The sequence below is a fragment of the Triturus cristatus genome, chromosome 10 (assembly GCF_964204655.1).
Source record: "Triturus cristatus chromosome 10, aTriCri1.1, whole genome shotgun sequence".
NCBI classification, from domain to species: domain Eukaryota; kingdom Metazoa; phylum Chordata; class Amphibia; order Caudata; family Salamandridae; genus Triturus; species Triturus cristatus.
The window spans coordinates 983,184,261-983,204,584 of record NC_140593.1 but is presented as its reverse complement, the minus strand read 5'-3'; the positions used below and the strand labels follow the sequence as shown (position 1 = coordinate 983,204,584).

The following is a 20,324-nucleotide window of genomic DNA, read 5'->3' as shown; positions in this document are numbered from 1 at the left end:
CGCCCCCTCCCCCCTGCTCGGGCTCTTAGGTTATGTCCGAGACACTCCGCCACAGTCGCGTAAGTTGCACGCGTTGCTCCTGCTGTTTGCCAAGCGGCGGGTGGCGGTCCATTGGGGGAGGAGAGGGATACCCACAGTGAAAGGCTGGCTGGCTGACGTCATGTATGGGCATACACAGCTAACCACGTTTGGGGAGTTGCTGCCGACTGCGTCCAGGCCCCGTGACATCTGGGAACCGTTTGTGAGCTGGGCTCGGGAACATCAGGCTGGGGAAGCTGAAGGAGATGGTGGATGTGAATGATTGAGGTGTGCTGGGGGGCGGTGAGGTCGCTCCGAGGCCCCGGTGCTTCCCATTCTGCGAGCGTAGCGTGTCGAGCTGGGGGGTCCTTGTGTGCGTCCCATGCCCTTCTTCTTGACTGCGATAGCCCTGTGTAGTGCGGTAGGGTGGTGTGCCCCCCTGGACTCCTGCATCCAATTCCATGGCCTGGGATATATACAGATGTGGGCATGTTGACTATTGAACTGTGTCTTTTATTGTACGACACCAGACGGCATACTGTATTACAACGACTTGCTGATGTGGACCGACATGTTTGTTGGCTGTATTGGTTGTTTTGCAAAATGTTCAATAAATATAAAAAAAAAAAAACCTACAATAGGCCAAGTGGAATTGGACACTTCCCCTGACACAGGGCTGGGTTCTTCTCCACATCCTTCAACATAAGAGACAGCCTAATTTACTGTGGACATCAGATGAGCAGCTGAAGTCCTGAATTTATAGTTATCGTCTTCTGAGGTGAAAGCTAATGGCCTCACTGAAGGTTTGCAGCCTGGGTAGACTTCACTTGAGCATTTACTGCCATGCCACTAGGCCCTGAGGGACACACTCATGGGAACCCTGAGCTAAACCTTGTTCCTGTACACTTGTACATAGATGTGTAGTACAATACCGCAGACCTTCTCTGGGTGGCACTCCTTTTTCCACACAACACCGTACTCCTGAGAGCTTGGTAGTTCAGGCTTCTGCTACCATGATTAACCTAAACTGTTTCCCTATGATCCTCCCAGAATCAAGAGTTGAGTAATTCAGGAAATGCATGTTGTGATCAGCTAGCATTGCCTTTCGATCAGTCAACTCCAGCAAGCTTTATGTGGTATATGGTGGTGGAGATCTTGCCAGCAGTCTCATGGAAATCCTGCCCAACTCAGCGCACACCATTCAGAATGGCTGGATCATGCCCAGATATGTCAAACTGTCTGGCCTGGACTTGGTCTCCTTTTTTGGCAGATCAGTCGGAACTAGCACAGTGCTCCGGCTCGACAGATAACTGAGATCCACAGGCTCTCGGTTTAAGTCCAGGGGTCACTCACGGATATACTATTGTCAAGTCTTGCCAATTTGGCAAGACAGTGGCTTCTTCCCTACAGAGCTTGAAGGAGGGAAGAGCAATTCCACACTCTTTCGGTCTCTCCACACTCTCATGGCAGTATCCACAACAGTTCTGCTCTTTTTGAGACAACGCCACGGCAGACTAGCGAATAGCCGACACTGCAGTCTTTTCAAGGACAAGGTAGGGGACCCAGCGCACAGCGTTGAGGCCTGCAGTAACAGCAAACCTCTGTCCCCCTGCCCTGTCTGCTGCAGTCTCCAACCTGCTTTAGTTTGCTGTTAGTGCACACGACCACCCTGAGGGAGGCAGGATCAGTAGTTTTCTGCCCCAGTGGCAAGCCATAACATCTGACAGGTGGGTCCTGTAGATAGTTAAATAGGCTACATCCTGCTATTAGTTTTTTAACAGCCCCATCCGATTGGCTTTCGTAGGCGCAGTTATCCATTTTACTGCAGGAAGTGTGGGCTGTCTGGCAAAAGGAGCCAATGAGAGAGTCCCTCCTCAGAAATAGGAACTGGGTGTTACTCCAGCTATGTCCTGCTGCTGAAAAGTGATGGAGGCCTCTTTCCTATTTTAGTTCTCCAACCTCTCTCCTATTTTAGTTCTCCAACCTCTCAGTTTCTTCCTGTGGAATGACAAATTCAGAATGCTCGTGCTGGCCTAGGTTCTGTCTGCCCTGGATCCACAAGACTGGATAGTAGCTCCAGACTTGGAGTCTGTTATTTCCATTTGCTTGTCCTGTTGGCCCACAGGCACTACTTGCAGTTCAAGCGGGATGGGGCATTCAGTTTGCTGAGCCCCCCTTTGGCCTTAGCAGTCCCCCTTAGGTGTTCACTGTTGTGTTGGGGCGGTCATCTGGTAGGTGTGGAAATCAGAAGACTGGTCTCTGGCAGTGACCCATCGCCACATAAACTTGTTGGAGCCCATTCGCTTGGCATTGAAAGCCTTCCTGCCGGCAATCTAGGGGAGGCTGCGTTAAGACTTCACAGATAACACCCCTGCCATGTGATACTTCAACAAGGAGGGTGGACTGGAGCTCTGAACTAGGTGGACTGCACTTCTGGAACTGGCTCACTTAGGGTATTTCCCTGATAATGAATGCATCATGAGGCAGGATCTTTAAACGCCAGCGTGGAGGAACTGAGTCCGTGACGCCTAGGGGATTTTCAATGGTAATTATTTCTGAAGGAGTCACTGGGTGAATGACAGTTACTTCTGCCGTTGGGGCAGGGTGTCTTCCAACAATGGGGAGAACTGTGGTTCAATCTCTTCGCCACTGCAGAGAATACACAATGTCCATACTTTTGCATGCTGGAGTTCCTAAGAAGGCTCTCTTGGAGACTCATTCTGCCTGGAGTAGAACACGGGACTACTTCATGCCTTTGCGCTACTACCTTGACTTCTGAAGATCAGGAATGACCTTTCCAAGTCATATTAGCGGCTCCGGACTGGCCGGGAGAGTATGGTACCCAGAACTTCAAGACATGACCATCTGTCCTCCATATGGCTGCTTATTTGGGAGGATCTTCTGTGGCAACAGCCAGCCACGGTCTTGTCCAGAGTTTGCACAGTCTACACACTTCCAGGCATAGAGAGAGTGCGAGCATATAACAGTACCAACCCTGTACATTTATTAAGTATTTTCCAGGCCTTGGCAGCGCACATGATTGGATTAATAGCCCTAGAACCCTGGATATTTGGGTTGACCCGAACCGCCTACAGGCAGAATGAGTCGGCTACATCTGTCTTGATCACAGCGTGCAGCACTGTATTTGTTGTGTGGTATCCGTAGTGGGCTGGGTTTGCTTGCCCCCACAGTTACTATCATTCAAAATCAGGGATCTGTAATCTGTTCTATGTGTAAGGCTTCAGGAGTGTTGCACAACTGATTCTGGTTTGCTTGCCACCACATACTAATTTAAATTAAGTAGATTGTAATGTCATATAAAATTGATGCAATGGGTAAATCCGCATATTGTGAGTTTGAGTAATTTCTGAAGCACAGACTTTTTATCAATCCGATCCTGCGTATTCTGGACGGAGAGAGTTCAGTTTAGCATTTCAATTGCCCAGTGAGATTTGCATTAGCCATCTATAGTCATCTTTTAGTGTTGTCTCTTTTTCCCTTTGAATTTTTATTCCTTTGTGTTTCACTGAGTCTGGTGCTAAATCTAACCCCCCTCGTGTGTACCAGGGGTTAAACAGAATTTCATCAACTTGTCCTAGTGAGACCTAATATCCCTTCAAATTACTGGAATACTCTCATCAGAGATGATATATCCATTGAATATTCTCTAATGAATAGCAGGACATCCTTCGCATAGAGTAACACAAGCATCCTCTGGGACATTAGGTAAAGGAGTGATGTTGGCAGAGCTGGCATGCCAGTGGTTCTATCCCAGCTGAAAAGATGAGCGAGGTTGATGGCATCCTTACCTAGTGAGGTCAGGGGCATCATCTCCCGCTCGTGTTTTGGCCAAGGTTTTGTTATCTAAATTTATCAGAAAAATTGAGTTCTAGGAGTAACATCATATAGAAGGAGGAACATCATATTCCTCATGCTGATCCCCTATCCATGGAATAGGAATGTACTCCAGATATTCCTCTATCTCAGTATCCGTGCACAAAGTATGTGATGTGTTTAGGTCAGTACAGAAGTTCATGAGTTCTTGGAGCATCTTCTCCGTCTCCTATATCCTACCATCCTGTCCACCCCTGCAGATCTGTTGCATCAGTGGATGTGCCAGAGAGCTGCTCACAATCCCGATCTACGTGCAGTGGTAAATTTACCCAAATACTGTACTTTTCTGTTCGCTGCATCTGCATGTTTCTAGAGTAGCTCCATTATCTGCCTTTGTACCAGCGTACCGGATTTAACCAAGTTCTTCACCTCTCTCTTTAAGAGTAGTTAGTTGAGGTAGTTGTAAATGAGCCTAGTATCCAACCATGATTCGCAATACATATAGCTCTTGTGTAGGCCTTAAAGGCCTGCAACACTATCCTGATGATCCAGCGGTGAACCAGCCACAGATACTCCATACCATATACTTCCCTGGGCCCATAAATACACATGCGCACACACAGAGGCCAGTATTAACTGCTGGAGTCAAGGTTTGTGTTGTTTCTTACTGCAAGATTAGTTACCTGTCATTCCTAACTAGTCTTTCACTGATCAAAGAATTATTTCCTCTGGTCAATGGACCATTAGTTGAACTAGTTGATGGTGAAATGACATGAATTAATTTTTATTTGCAATGAAATGACCACAGACTCTGAGTGTTTTTTTTAAGGCTTTATATAAAATAATTTCATGTGAACCATTTTCAAAGTACAGTCTCTGTCTCTCACAGGAAAGAAGTTTCAATTAATCGATCAATCAATCAAATATCATACGTAACAATGACTTTGCTCAGAAAGGAGAGGATCGAGAGAAAAGTACAACTGCACATTCACGAAAATATAATTACCTAGGATGGTGTGAAAACCAACCCCCTGGCCAAGGAGCTGGGAAGGGTCCCCCGGGAAAGATCAGGTGACATAGGCTTCAGGGCGGGAATCGGGACAGGATAGATGACCTCTCTAGTACCGACGCTTGCGTAGCACCCCTCTCTGACACTCTTTCTCCTCGAGATTCTTCCACGATCTTCTTCTAATTTAATTAGGTTTAAGTTGATGGTTCAGCAAATCGATTCTTCATCGGCATTCGCTTGTTACTCCGACATCATCCTGAGCTCTGTAGCATTCAGTATCTCTCGCGCTAACTAACTAACTAAAAACTACCTCAATTATACCTTTCTATGCTCATGTACCACCCATTAATGTTTCAATATCACAAAATTACTAAATCTGATTGGACAGGCAAGGGGGGATTATCATCACACCATGCTTATTTTTCAATTTAGTCTTTCAGTTTATTGTTCAATGATCCCACCCCGTAATTTTTATTCAGAAATCTTTATTCCCACCCGTATTTACATCTTAATAGATACAAAAGTATAAACTTAATATGTTCCCATTCGTTTCCAAAGGACTTTAATACTGGATCCCAGGGTATGTAACATTTTCATCTTTGGACTGCGTTCAAGTGTCACATCACTTCTTCCGGCTCATTTGCGCCACGCATGTGCGGAGATCATGTGGGTTACAGACTCCGGATTCTTACAAGAGGCCCAAATGTATACTCTTAGAAAAATCGAAAGAAAACCAATATTAATTTTAAAATATAATTTTTTCACTGTATACCACCTATCTCTACTCTAATCCCATTTACTTATAAACGCTTCCCCCGCATTAGTATTAGCAAACAGCTTGGTTTAGTTTCAGCAAGAGCAGATGGTTGGCATGTGAGTTTTCAAGCGGCCATTTTAAAAGCGTCTGCGCAAGCGCAAGAAATTCCCTCCAAGGGCCCGCTCGTCATACTGCGTAGATGCAGTTGATGCATGCACAATACAGTTTCCCGCGTTAGCAGCCATTTTAGATTACTAGTTTGTAAGATACGTAGGCAAGCTTCTCTTTCTTTTATGTCGAGTGTGATGTGTATTAATTTACACAATACATAGTTAATACAAGGTTATGAGTTGGAGAAGATCGCTTCCCAGCAAGTCTCTTTACTACGAGTCAGTCAGTCATAAAGTCTTTATTCGGTTTAAGTGCAAACCATAAAAGCATACTACAATAAATACATTTTAAAAATACAAAGTTCATTATAGTGGATTACTATGCCTAAAAAACACATTGGCACAAATAAATTTAACAGGGCAACGTGTCCAATTAAAAAACATTAAAAGGGTACAGTTCATTTCTTCAAGGAGCGAATTACCACAGTTAAAAAGTTCGCAATATTAAAAGTTTCCCATACATTGTTTAACAACTGAAGATATAAGAAAGCAGGTCTCACTTGAACAAAGCCTTTGTTTCTTAATATAGGGATTAAAAAACGTTTCCTGATATCAATAAAGTGCTCACAAAAGAAAAAAAAGTGTATCATATCCTGAGGGGAAAAATTATCACAAGAACAAGGGCCAAGGTCCAACGCCCTTTTCCAGCCTTTCTTAACTCTAATCAGGAGATGTAATTGATTCAATCTAAATCTAGTTAGAAGGAAACGGTGATTAGCATTTGTGACAAATCCTAGATAAGGTTCCATGGAGGGTGTTGTTTTACAGAGCTGGTGGGCCCTAACAGTGCCCTTAACCAGCTCCTTCTCTTCCCTTTCCGTGGTAGATATGTACATAAATGTTTCTTTACACCATTTAATGTCACCTTTTTACCAGGGTCTCAGGAGAATGAAACAATTCAGGTCTACCAAGCTTAATAGCCAGGTTCCGAATATATTTCAGCCAGGGTATATGTAACCCATAGTCTAGCAACATACAGTCTTTCAGAATTATGTGATTCAGGTGTAAATCCGGGTTAAGCCAAATGCTGATCCATTTCAGTATCGGGGCCAGGGCAATACTGTCTTCTAGAAAACCGATTCCAAGTTCCTGATGAACATTATAGTTAGCAGTTGAGATCGGGACTGAGAGGAGGTTTTTTAAGAATCTATCCTCAACAATCTGAATGCTTTTGGCATTTTTAATGCCCCATATCTCAGCTCCGTATAAAGCTATGGAGTGACACTTAGCTTTATAAACCTGGATAAGGGCCCTCATTGGTCTGGCACCTAGCCTTCTGGCGAAACCCAGAACACCCACAGTTGCTCTTGAAAAAACAATCTTTTTTGCCATTATTTGGGTTACCCAAGAATCTCGGTCATCAAAAAGAACACCCAAATAAGGAAAAGAAGATACCCTGGATAATTGGTGACCCCCGCATAAAAAGGTTTTAGATTTAGCGGATTTAGGGCCAATAACCATGACATGTGATTTAACAAAGTTAACAGATAAGTCCAAAGCCTTCATAAAATCAGCAAATGAATTAAGCAGTAGCTGAAGGCCCACTCCCGTTCTAACAATTAGGGCGGCGTCGTCAGCATATAAAAGAGCAGGGATTAAACATTTCCCTGCACGAGGGATATCGTTACATGAGGCGATTAGGGTATTGTCTAGTTCATTTATATACAGTGTAAAAAGTAGAGGTGCCAAAATGCACCCCTGCCTAACCCCATTTGATATGGGTATATCTTTTGTGCAATTACCCCTTTGATCGTAACGAACTGTTGCTAATAACTCTCTATGTAGATCCGCTAAGAAGTAGACGATGTCTTTGTGTACTCCGAGTGCTAGGAGCAGGGACCAAAGTTTTGATCTATTTACCCGGTCAAAGGCCGATGACAAATCCATGAAGGCAACCAACAAGGTTCCCTTCTTGGCCACCGTGTATTTACCAATTAATAGTTGTAGATTTAGACATTGGTCTATGGTACCCATCCCTTTTCTAAATCCATACTGGACCTTAGAGAGTTTTCCCGATTCCTCTAGCCAACCATTCAGTTGGGCAAGGACCACCCTCCCCAATACTTTCACGGAAGAATCTATAAGGGAGATTGGACGGTAGCAGCTCGGGTCGCCTCTGTCCCCCTTTTTAAAAATAGGAATGATGACAGATTTCGCCCACGTCGACGGTAGGCCCAGTTGACATGCATTTGTGAAAACATTAAATAAGATTTTGGACCAGAGTTTTATATCTGATTTAAAAAGATCACCCGGGACTCCATCAGGTCCCGGCGCCTTATTGCTTGTCATTTGCATGATTGCATTTGTGACCTCTAGTTCTGTGAAAGACAAGGTATAACTCTCAAGGTTAAGTGAGGACCCCTCCCTCGGACCATCTCCATCATACACCTGTTTAAAATGGGTATACCATTTATCCTCTTGGATACCGCATTCAAGCTCATTATTACTTTTACCATTAAAAAAAGGCTTGTTTACGATAAACCAAAATTTAGCACTATTTTTGATAACATCAATGGACAGGAGTTCATTCCATGCCTCATCCCTGATTTCATTTTTGCGCTTATTCTGAGCCATTTTATAGGCCTTCCTACATATGGCAATTTCTGCTCTGTCTGGTGGGACCGCTTTCAGAGCTGTCATTAACTTCCGTTGGGCTGATGAGCAGCTGTGATCGAACCATTTCTCCCCACTAGTGGGTTTAACCTTACATACTTTTTTAAGATCACTATTTACCTGACAGCAGATTTTATCATAAGCTGTCAGGACTGCATCACTAAGGATCCCATCTTGCAGACACAAATGTATTTCATCCCCAACCGTTCCCCACAAGTTCTCAATGAAATCCTTTGGGACCACGTGACACCATTTCAGGCGACGTGTTTGGTCAGTTGGCCTTATGTCCAGAGTTCTGACAGTAGGATTATCAGATTCTCTTTTCTTAAGATCATCAGTCCGAATTAACTGGACAGGATTATGATCACTATAAACAGACCATTTTACCTTGTATTGACTTACATTATCTACTAAGTTAGAGCTGACAAAGATGTAGTCAATGGTGGAACCTAAGCCACTTCCTTTGTAGGTCGGGATGTCATTAATGTAATTGACGGGATGAACCAAGGAATTCCCAACAAGAAGCTCATCTAGAAACATCCCCTGTGGTGTGTGATCAAAATGTATATTTCCTTGATTTGGAGGACCTAAACTGTCCCATATAAAACAATTGTTAAAACAACAATGAACATTAAAATCACCAAGCACAATAACCGAATAAGGGTTTTTGCTAGATTCATTATACATTTGCAAAAAATCATATAGACTGAGTAAATGTTCATTTGGCGTACTCTTGGTAAATGAATTATAAAAATTTACAATGAGCCAAATCCCATTAAAGTTGGATTGAATTTCTACTGCTAGACAATGAGGCGAGCCTGACTCCACTCCACTTTACTGTATTTACCCTCAATAGTCAGTGAAATGAGAGTTAGAAGTCCGCCTTTAGCCCTCCCCCTACAAGAGGCCGCCGCAGGTGACCAAAAAGCAGAAAACCCATCCAACAAAAAGGTATTTTCAGTGTCCCAGGTTTCTTGTAAACCAATGATTTCGTGGCCTGATAAACAGTCCCTCCATGTGGGATCATGTGCTTTACTGTTGAGGCCAGCTATATTCCAACTAAGGACACTTGTACCTGAGGGCAACCGAGGGGCAACGACAATATTATCCACTCTTTCATCAATGACATTCCTCACCGCAGTCATGGCATTTTGGGTGCCTTCTACGCTTGTGCCTAGCATAGTTCCACTAGAAACCAGGTCCTCTTCCCATGTAGAGAATACACTTTCCCTAGTAAGTCTAGAAGTAGCCCCATCATGGTGCAGTCAGTCATTAGAATCTAGGTTACTCAAAGCCTGAAAGCGATTGGAAGTAACAAGACCTTGAGGAAACTGACCTTCAGGATAACGTACTCTGCCCTCCAACGGAGCACTATGGGGTAAATTTGTCTGTTGTTCGTAGAAGAAACCCAGTGAGCGAAGGGTAATACCCTCATCAATGTGAGGGAGCAAAGTAGCTTTTAATAAGATGTTATTCACTATGAAGGGATTTCTAAAGTTTATTACAACACAGTCCCCCTTTATGGTACGAGAACGCCCTACCCAGGAGACTCTTCTCGTTGTTATTATCAGGTGGGCTAAATGCACTGGAAAACCATAGTGCTTATTTAACCACGAGACTGTTTTATTTTTAAGAGATTCGTGGGTTTCTGGGTTAATTTTCTGGGCAACATCCTTCAAGGGGGGGTACATTTGTTAACACCACAACAAATGGGGCGCAATCAGGGGGTAAATCTGGTTTTACTCCTCCTGTATGCGTGCTTGCCATTGCATTATTACTACTTGAACAACTTTCGGGGGGTAAAATGTTGTTCACATTTTTCGTGGGTTCAACAACCAGTGGATCTGCACAGTTTGGGGTTACCTTTAAGGACTTAGAGGTATCGGCAGATACAGACAGACCCTCAGCTACTCTGCACATTTTCCCAGAGGAATTATTGTTAAGTGCCAAAAGATTGCGTAAGCCTTCAATCTCAGCAGATAGTTCGTCAATCTTAGTTACTAAGGGTTCAACAATTTGCAGAATTTTTGTCTCTAAAAGACCTACCAGGGAATCAAATTGATGAGAATCTATCTTGGCTGTGGGGTTATTTGGAGTGGCTAAGTCCTTAGTAACCCGATTTGATGAAGCAGAACCCGTCTTTTTGTGAGTGCTTCGTGCACAACCCTGTTTCAATTGAGTGCGTTTACGAGATCTTAGCACTCTCTGGGTAGACAGGTCCGGGGAGTCTTCTAGGGCCTCATTGACATCAATAACTAAATCCCTATTTACTTCAGGTGATTCTTGTTCAATAGGGAGTTGATCGCCCAAGGTTACCAAATCATTATTCTCATCTGAACAGTTCATAGCATGAGATGGGGGAGAGGATATTGTAACTGTTATTTAAGAGCGGGCTAGTAGTCGTTGAATTTGAACCCTGGCCTAAGGATTTGCGCCTATCGCTATTAATTTTGGTGACTACTTTTACTAAGTAGTTATCTAATGTTGACGTAGTCAAGGATTTACTGCTTGCTAAAGCTTTGGCCATAATAGACAAGCCCCTGGGAGTTCCTAAAACTTGAATTAAACTATCGTACAATATGGCAGCACCAACACATGTGATGATACCCAATAGCCAAAAATGAACAGGTTAAAACCAATACAACACAAACGATAGACCAAGGGATAGGCAGGTCGCCCACACCGTGTGATTACTTAGATAGTCTTACACGTTAGTGACGTGGCCCGTCCCGGCCTCAATCGGTCCTCTGAGGGCCACAGAGGGCCCGCCCTTTGCCCAGGCTTAGCCCGGCGCCGCCCGCGCGCGTCCCGCGACGCGGAGGAAGCCGTTTGTTTTTAGCGCCTCCGGGCGCGGAAGTGCAGGCTGGAGGGGGCGGTGTCAGCTAGGTAGCTGGGAGCCGTAGTCCTTTGCTCCCTCCGTGTGTCCGCTCGCCTACCGTGCCGCTGTCGCTGTGACCCCCGCTCCACCGAGGGAGCCGTTTGTTTTTAGCGCCTCCGGGTGCGGAAGTGCAGGCTGGAGGGGGCGGTGTCAGCTAGGTAGCTGGGAACCGTAGTCCTTTGCTCCCTCCGTGTGTCCGCTCGCCTACCGTGCCGCTGTCGCTGTGACCCCCGCTCCACCGAGGGAGCCGTTTGTTTTTAGCGCCTCCGGGCGCGGAAGTGCAGGCTGGAGGGGGCGGTGTCAGCTAGGTAGCTGGGAGCCGTAGTCCTTTGCTCCCTCCGTGTGTCCGCTCGCCTACCGTGCCGCTGTCGCTGTGACACCCGCTCCACCGAGGGAGCCGTTTGTTTTTAGCGCCTCCGGGCGCGGAAGTGCAGGCTGGAGGGGGCGGTGTCAGCTAGGTAGCTGAGAGCCGTAGTCCTTTGCTCCCTCCGTGTGTCCGCTCGCCTACCGTGCCGCTGTCGCTGTGACCCCCCTACTACGAGTCCTTGCTCCATCACCATGGCCCAGACCAGAGTTAGTGGTGTGCTTGAAGTTCTCAGATTGCCTCTCACACTACTTGTAACACACGACCCAGTAGTCTCCCTGGTGGTAACGGCTATGACCTCTACTATACAGCTACATCTGGCAAAGTCAGTGTGATTTGCGCAGGAGATTGATGTGGCTGTAATATTAGAGATCCAGCTAAGGATTTCTTTAGATTCCCTTAATCTTCCTTTTCCCTTGGAGGATTAGTTAATGACCTTCTGTATCCGTGTGAGATTTACTTGGCACCAGCCAATTGTCCTCTGGTCTTCCTACCGTTCGTGACGGGCACAGTGTTCTCATCCGCAGGTTACTGGCACTGAGGTGTGCCACCATTTGTAGGCCTCTTCCAGACCTCAGATCTAGTCGCCTATCACAGCTGAATGCACTCCTGAAGTTTCTAAAATCAGGACCTGAATGGCCATAGGGGGTACACACAGTTCATTTTCTATGCTCTTGTAAACTTCAGCTGTGATTGAGCCCAATAGTAGAAGATATTCACTGCTTGGGTGGTGCCTGACGTTAGCGCGGCCATCTTGGAATACCCCTTGGATTGCCCACAAGTTGCCCAAAATACTACCATATTTTAAGTGCCGGAATTTTACCATGAGTGAGAATTACCATGGATGGTCACATTTGGCCAAAAGAAATGCCACTATTATGCGAGGGCCAGGATGTTGCATGATGTGATCAGTGGACTTCATACCATAGGTGTCTGAAGGTTGCCAAGAATTGCCACCATTGGGCTAGGGCCAGATTTTACAAATTTGGACAGTGAACATCATCCCAAAGAGGTCTATAAGTTGCCAATACTTAGTGCTATAAGGTGAGTGCCAGCATTTTAACCATGGTGAGCATCATAAACTGGTAGCCCACAGCTTGACAAGAAATACCACCATTAAGCGAGCACCTTCTTTGTACCAGGATTTTACCAGGTGTGGGCAGTAGGAATCCTCTAATCCTCTAACAAATGTCCACAAGTTGCCAAGAATTGCTATCATGAAGTGAGGGCCGGTATTCTATCTGTAGTGGGCGAAGGGCATCATCTAGTGGATGCACGCTAGTTGCCAAGAATTACTACCATGGTGTCACGGCCAGCAATTGTACCATGATGGACAGTGTGAACAACACTCCTACAAACACTGGCATGCATACAGACACAACACTCACCCACTCCAACACGACAGTTCTTTTTAAATTTTTTTTATAATTAGTTACCTTCGGTTACTGAGCTGTCATCCATCTCTCATTGCCGATCCTCTTCTTCACACAACAGGCAGCTGCTTCCAATTGGTACTCCTGGGAGAAGACTGGGTGGATGGGAGCACCTCAGGTGGCCATAGGGAAGGTGAAACGTGAGTTTATGGGTGAAGAGGCTGGCAGCAATAACTTGAAGGGAGTGGAGGAGTAAAGTGGAAAATAAAACCATGAAATATGATTAGACTGCTTTCAGAAATTTCACACTGGCAATCACTCAGGACTGCATTTCTGTCCATTTTATTTTTGCCCACTGTGCCAGTTCAAATGTTGTCGGGGAGCAACCATATGCAAATCAGTCTTGGTCATGCTCCAATAGAAACTGTCAAGCCACCTACCTTCTGAACTGTGACATAACCAACTCTAAACCAGTTTGAGTTCTTAGGATGCAACGTGGATCCCATGGCTTGGCCATCACAGAACCCACGCCTAGTAATATCTGTCTCAGTACCATAAGATCCCAGCTGCACCTCACTGATAAAGCTCAGTAAGGCTGAAAATTGGTCTGAAGTTGCTTGTATTCCTGCCTAGAGGGGCAGTGGCCTTGTGCTGCCCGGTTCCTATTTGTCATCTTAAACCTTTCCACCCTTGTTATCGCCGCCTTCCTCACTCTTGTTCCACAGACAAAATAAAATCTACTAGATCTAATTCTCCTGTTTCATATTTGCCAATCTGCTACCTTTAAAAAAAAAATAAAAAAAACACTCTGTAAAATGATAGGATATATTATAGTCCAAACCATATACTTTGAACTCTGTGCTACAGTGATACTACTGTTTATAGGTCTTGTTTGTCTAAAATAAATGCAAATATATTCTTGACTTCCCCTTTTGCATTAATTTAGACCGCTGACAGTGGATAGCATTTGAATATTTGGCTAGGTAGACAGTCCTTTTGATACTTTTTTAATACCATAGCAAGTATAGAAAATATATGCATCAGAAGGCAATATAACATTGAATATTAATGTCACGTGCTTTAGTGGTGGATGTAATTATTCAGGACATAAATGCTGAAACAGGCACACTGTAAAAGACTTGTGTTCTAGGCACTAGGTCATTAGCCAATCCGACACTGTTCATTTTGATTATAATAACAAAGCTTCAGTTGCATTGTATATTTGATATCTACTGTGGTTTATAAGGATTGTAAGCCTTTCCTTGAAATAGAATTTTACTGGGTCTTAGATGTTTATACCCGAATTGTTCCTTGGGAGGTCTGCATATTTATCTCTCCAAGAAAGCAGACTCGGTTTACATGTGCATATTTTCCCATGTTTTCGAATTCGTATTTTTCCACATTAATCCTCAACGTGTTGGGAGATGCTTCCCAGGAGCTTCGTAATAATAAATATACCTGAGGCATTTGCAGTGATGTGGCTTTGGGTGCCCCCACACACCACACCACCCCCAACTCCAAGGTTACGCTTGAGTTTATTTACTACCAGCACCTGAATATCGGACTAATGTAATTTATTCATTATAGGGTTTACACAATCTCTGCCCCTACTGAAGTTTTATTTCAAAAATCTGTATTATGGGGAAAGGGCATACCCTGAGTTCCCATCAAGCACACTTTCCTTATAATGAAAAGTGATTAAGTGTTCAACAAAAATATGCAATGGCACTGTTCTTGGACCATTAATTGCCTGGGTTTTGTAACCCAGTTTTAAATAGGGATCAGTAAGTTAAAGATTAAGCAATGATTGGTTCATTTTAACTTTTCACATTCATTTTAGTTTTCAAGTTACCAATAATCCATCTTTTAAAGTGAGACATTTTTGATGCGCTTTGCCAGTGTCCTGTAGATTATCTGCTTATTTGCAAATATATACATCCTCTTACACTGAGGTCTGGAAAGCTTATAGTTTGTTTTAGAGAAGGGTATGCATCCACCCAAAAATGTACAGCAGAACAGGTACCTATTTTAATTTAGTTTCAAACTTGGATTAAGACAATGAAAGTATTAAGTAGAAAACTAAGCATTTTCTTTTCAGGAACCCAGACTGTGTTTGCTGAAATTGTGGTTTTGTGTTAGTGTGTGCAGGAGTTTCCAAGTAGAAAGAGGCTGCCTCTTGATTGGAAATGCAATCTATCTCGTCTGCCATAGGTTGATTACTTTCCTCCACATATCTCTAGGGTGATGTTTGGATCTGCATGGAGTTGATGGACACCTCCCTTGACAAGTTCTACAAGAAGGTGATTGAAAAAGGTCGAACAATACCCGAAGATATCCTGGGGAAGATTGCAGTAGCTGTAAGTTATCATGACACATTTCACAACTCCTGACCATTGCCTATTTCTCCTAAATCCTCTGGTCATCGGTTGGATCTTCAGTGTTGCCTGTTTTAGAGCTTTGAGAGTTTTAAGATTTGTGCACAAGTTTATGCTGTGCCCCTGAATCCTGACATTGCGTACATGTGTCATCCCTCTGTGTAATTTTCTGTTCTCCAGGCCGCTTTGAAACTGTGCCACAATTCTCATCTCTATTGCCTGTTTGCTGGTGTGAAGTTGTCCACCTTATATTTCTTTAAGGCTTTTAGCTTTTATGGTTTTTATGGATCTGCTCCACATCTCCCAATCTGTGTTTTAAATTACAGCATGTTAATGCCTTGGAGACCCAGCGTAAATAATGTAGTCCTGTATGGGTTCTATCCCAATCCAACTCCAATTGACCTTGGTCACTGGACTTTGGTGTCTCAATTCACTTCCACCTCACTTTTCTAGTTCACAGCTTCTTGGCATTCTCTCTAGAACCTCATAATATACTTGAGTGACACTAGCCTCACTTGAGCCTGTCCCTGAATAATCTCAAATGAACATGCTAGTGTTGAACTATGCTGTACTAGGTCTGAATTTCTGAACCTTGTAAATTGCACCAATATTGCTGGGGGTACACTTTGTGTCTTTTAGAATTGGGCCTCTAATTTGTCTTTATATGCCCAAAATGATTTCACACTTATTCTCCATTATTAATGTTTAAGATATTTGCATGCATAAAATTTATTTTACTAAGGTTAAGGAAATCGTTTTTTACGTCTCGCCTGAGCCAGCGCATGCGCTGTCTCAGGCGAGACATTTAGTAAGTGGGTTTTCAAAGTGCTACCCACCGGCTTTTGCTGGCCTAAAGCTTTCGTTCACGCGAGCGTGAACGTGCACAGCTGCCAGCTTTCAGCGCCCGAGGCTCCATCTGGAGCGTGATTACTTTAATTTTGGCACTGCTGCGCGCGCATGTTTGCCGGCGCGCACCCCTGCTTTCACTTTTGCTGTCTTTTTATTTTTAACCTCTCGCTCTTCAAATGCAAAGCACCTTTTGTCATGAGGCAGGACCCTGGCAGACTTGCTTATCAGAGCATCGCTCACTCCCTTATCCCCCCCGCCCTTCTGTCCGATTTTATTTCTTATTTTGATGTGTACTTCTCTTTGTAAATCATTTCTGTGCCTGAAATGTGTTCATCGGCTGTGCAGTACGTTACCGGATCAACACTCTCTCCTTGAGTGTATCCTCCAATGTGTATCTGACTCGTCGAAGTACCCTTTTTGATACAAAGCTTGATGAAATCTGTTGAAATCAAAAATAAACCTCAAATAAAATAACAAAATGAAGTTTTGCACCAGTTCCAATCCTAACCACGTGCTGGCACTGTTTCCACATGCTAGAGATAAATAAAAAATTACATATGAGAGCAAGAGGACATTAACAGTGCGAAAACGAACGGAAAGCAAAAGAAGCCATCCCAAAGACAATAACAGAAAGAGTCCTCCTAGAGCATAAACCAACAGCCAGGATACATTGGATTCAGGTTCTGATTGAGAAAACACTGCAAGTAAACAAACACAGGAAGCCGCAGCTCGCACAGGCCGTTCCTGCAGCGTCCATGCATGCCCTCTCCCGAAGAAACACGAGAGCTCTGCTCTGGGGCTCTGCACATACTGAGTATGACTGATAGCTAGCCCAACATTGGCGATTTAGCAGCTGTTCAGAACAAATACCCAGCTGCAACCGAATTCAGTCCTTTTCTCATGTGTCTCGGTTACACAAAAACAGCATGCTTATCACATAGCTTCACTTTCAAGAAGGCTTCTGCAGAGGACCCCCCATGCAGGTCTGGCCCCGCGATGGCCTTTCAAATCAACAGTGCTTGCCCCCCACACTCCCAGAAGTCGCTGGGCCTCGCACATGTTTACAGCATCTGCCACGAACGGATTAATGGCTGCATGGATTGTGCTGAGCTAAAGCCAAGGCTCTGGAAGTCAGCGAGGGCGCGCAGAAGCGCTCGCACAGGTGGACACACAGCTTTCACAGGCCTCTGAAACTTGAAGTTCCCAGGCTGACATCAACGTGCACACAATGCACTCATGAACACATCTGTTCATTCAAATCTTCTAGACCTGCACTAGGGGAGCAGCTGTCATTCGTGCAGGCATCAGATACAGGGCAGCAGGCATGGGGCTCCACTGTGCCACGATCATAGCTATCTAGCGCCTTGATCACTTTCTACGCGCTGTCGCTGCCTTTGACCTGCCTTCTAGATGATCACTGCAGGTGACAACTTGCACACGGACGAGGTCATTAACCCATTACAAACCAATGAGGCAGCCGCAACTTGCAAAGGTTTCTCACGCAGCCCTACAACCGCTGGAGCGCCTATAACCAATCAAAATGCAAGTCCATATGCACCTGGCAACGATTACACGGCATGGGGCTTCATTTATATGTTGGCAGGTGTGGGTGAAGCTAAGGTGAAGTGAAGCTGCTGCATCTGTGAGCACCACTGGTTGCATTTGGAGCAAAGGATGCTAAAAAGGGGGTTTTAGCAGGAGAAAAATGCAGCAGCGTTCTATATATTTAGCACAGGCGTGAGCTCCCTCTCTTCTATATGCCCCCGCCTCTCACTTGAGTTGATAGTATGAATGTTTGCATGTGCAGGTACGTTTGGCTGTGCTGGGATCCAAAGCAGGGGTTTACCGAGTATCTCTGTGGATCCATTAGTCCCTACACTTTCACTGCTTCAAAATCTAATCCACTTGAGCTCTAGGGCGATAGAGACATTTTGTTAGGTTGGGTTTGGAATCCGAACCCCCTGCATGGTTCCTCTCAGACCCCTACATACGACCACTAATAACCCTTGCTGTGAGTGTGTGTAGAGGCCTCCCTGAGCTGGGGGTGGCAGTTGTGCTGGCAGCAGAGTAAGACCCTGGGTACACACAAAATTGTACGCAGAACAAATCACTGATCCGCAGAGATCTGTTTCAACAAAAACTAACGTAAGCTCAAGCCCAGGCTTGGACTACAAGAACGTCGACAGAAATTTTGGTAGTAGGATCAAGTGAAACCAGCATTAAAATGCAATAGGTCTCGCCTTTCATTAAGTTAAAGCCATTTGCTTTGCTATACAATACCATTAGCAAAGCAAATGGCTTCAACTTAATCAAAGGCGAGACCTGTTGCATTTTCAATGCTTGTTATTTTCATTTCGTGGTGAAGTTTTTATCTGAAATTGAACAATCTTCAATTTTGCTTTTATGCTTCTGCATGTAATGAGGGAGCATTATAAGGAGCTTCAATTAGTCAAAGTTTGCCAATGTGAACATTTGGTTGTACACTCTCAATAGTGCTAGCTGTGCTCACAGCATTTCCTTTCAATGCTTCCCTGATAGTAAAATATTTTATATTAATGAATGACACATACAGGCTTGTACATCTTAAACTTGTTGAGACAAATCCTGCCTTGGTGGCAGATGATTCCTTTTCACTGAACCATCCTATATTCAGGGGGTTGGGCCTACTTGTTCAATGGGTAGTTTCCTTCTTGATGTTCACACTTCTTTCCTCCCTCCAGATCTTGCTTTTTCTATACTAGCCTGATCGAGATATACTCTATAATGGACTCCTGAAACTCCTAGAAACCATTTAGGAAGGCAGAGTGCAGAAATAATTCTTAAGATTTCTCATTCTATACTGTACTCAAGAGTCCTGACTCCACCTGTAGTCTCAAGGCAACTAAATGAACATAAAGGAAAAAAGAAATGAGTATCTGCAGTCGAAGCATCTCCAACCTGAGTCACCCCTTTAAAAGAAGCCCAAAGACATGTCTGGACTAAAGTACTTCGAATTTCATCTCCTATGCTGGAATCCAGACTGTCATCTGGTGTGGGCTCAGGTGAACAGAGGACATCACTTTGTGGATACCTGTTGGAAGGTTACTAAGCATGCCTCCTAGGGGGGGAACAACCTTTACAACGCAACTTTTACAACGCACTACACTTAAAACGCATTTTTTTACAACGCAAAATCCACTACAACGCATTCCATTACAACGCATGACACTACAACGCATTTTTAAAAACTACCTTTACAACGCATTCCATTACATCGCATACTACCTTTACAACGCATACCATTACAACGCATAATATTACACTACACTATCCAACACTTACCCTACTGTTGCACCCCCTGGAGTTAGAATAGTAATTTTTACCCCTATACTATCCAACACTTTCCCTACTGTTGCACCCCCTGGAGTTAGAATAGTAATTTTTACCCCTATACTATCCAACACTTTCCCTACTGTTGCACCCCCTGGAGTTAGAATAGTAATGTTTACCCCAATACTATCCAACACTTACCCTACTGTTGCACCCCCTGGAGTTAGAATAGTAATTTTTACCCCTATACTATCCAACACTTACCCTACTGTTGCACCCCCTGGAGTTAGAATAGTAATTTGTACCCCTATACTATCCAACACTTACCCTACTGTTGCACCCCCTGGAGTTAGAATAGTAATTTTTACCCCTATGCTATCCAACAATTACCCTACTGTTGCACCCCCTGGAGTTAGAATAGTAATACTTAACCCTATACTATCTAATACTTACCTTAAATGCAATTTAATATTATGCGTTGTAAAGGTAGTATGCGAGGTAATGGAATGCGTTGTAAAGGTAGTTTTTAAAAATGCGTTGTAGTGTCATGCGTTGTAATGGAATGTGTTGTAGTGGATTTTGCGTTGTAAAAAATGCGTTGTAAGTGCATGCGTTGTAAAAGTGTGCGTTGTAACGACGTACATCCCTCCTAGGGTTGCAAGATTTAGAACAGGATTGATCTAACCTGGTCTTCCATTTTGTACATGCACTGATTTTGCCTGAAGCGCTTTTAATTGTTATAAAGTGATGTTAAAAAGTTGCTTGGCAAAATGTA

General features: G+C 44.1%; 1 protein-coding gene across 8 annotated transcripts in view; it reads left to right on the top strand.

Annotated features, from left to right (window-relative positions):
• Positions 1–20,324, top strand: part of MAP2K3 (mitogen-activated protein kinase kinase 3) — a 315,923-nt gene that overhangs the window by 237,435 nt on the left and 58,164 nt on the right. For all 8 annotated transcript variants that reach the window (XM_085628897.1, XM_085628895.1, XM_085628901.1 and 5 more), the window contains one exon: positions 15,257–15,373. In XM_085628897.1, the coding sequence (XP_085485023.1) occupies positions 15,257–15,373 (117 nt within the window). The remainder of the gene's footprint in view (positions 1–15,256; positions 15,374–20,324) is intronic.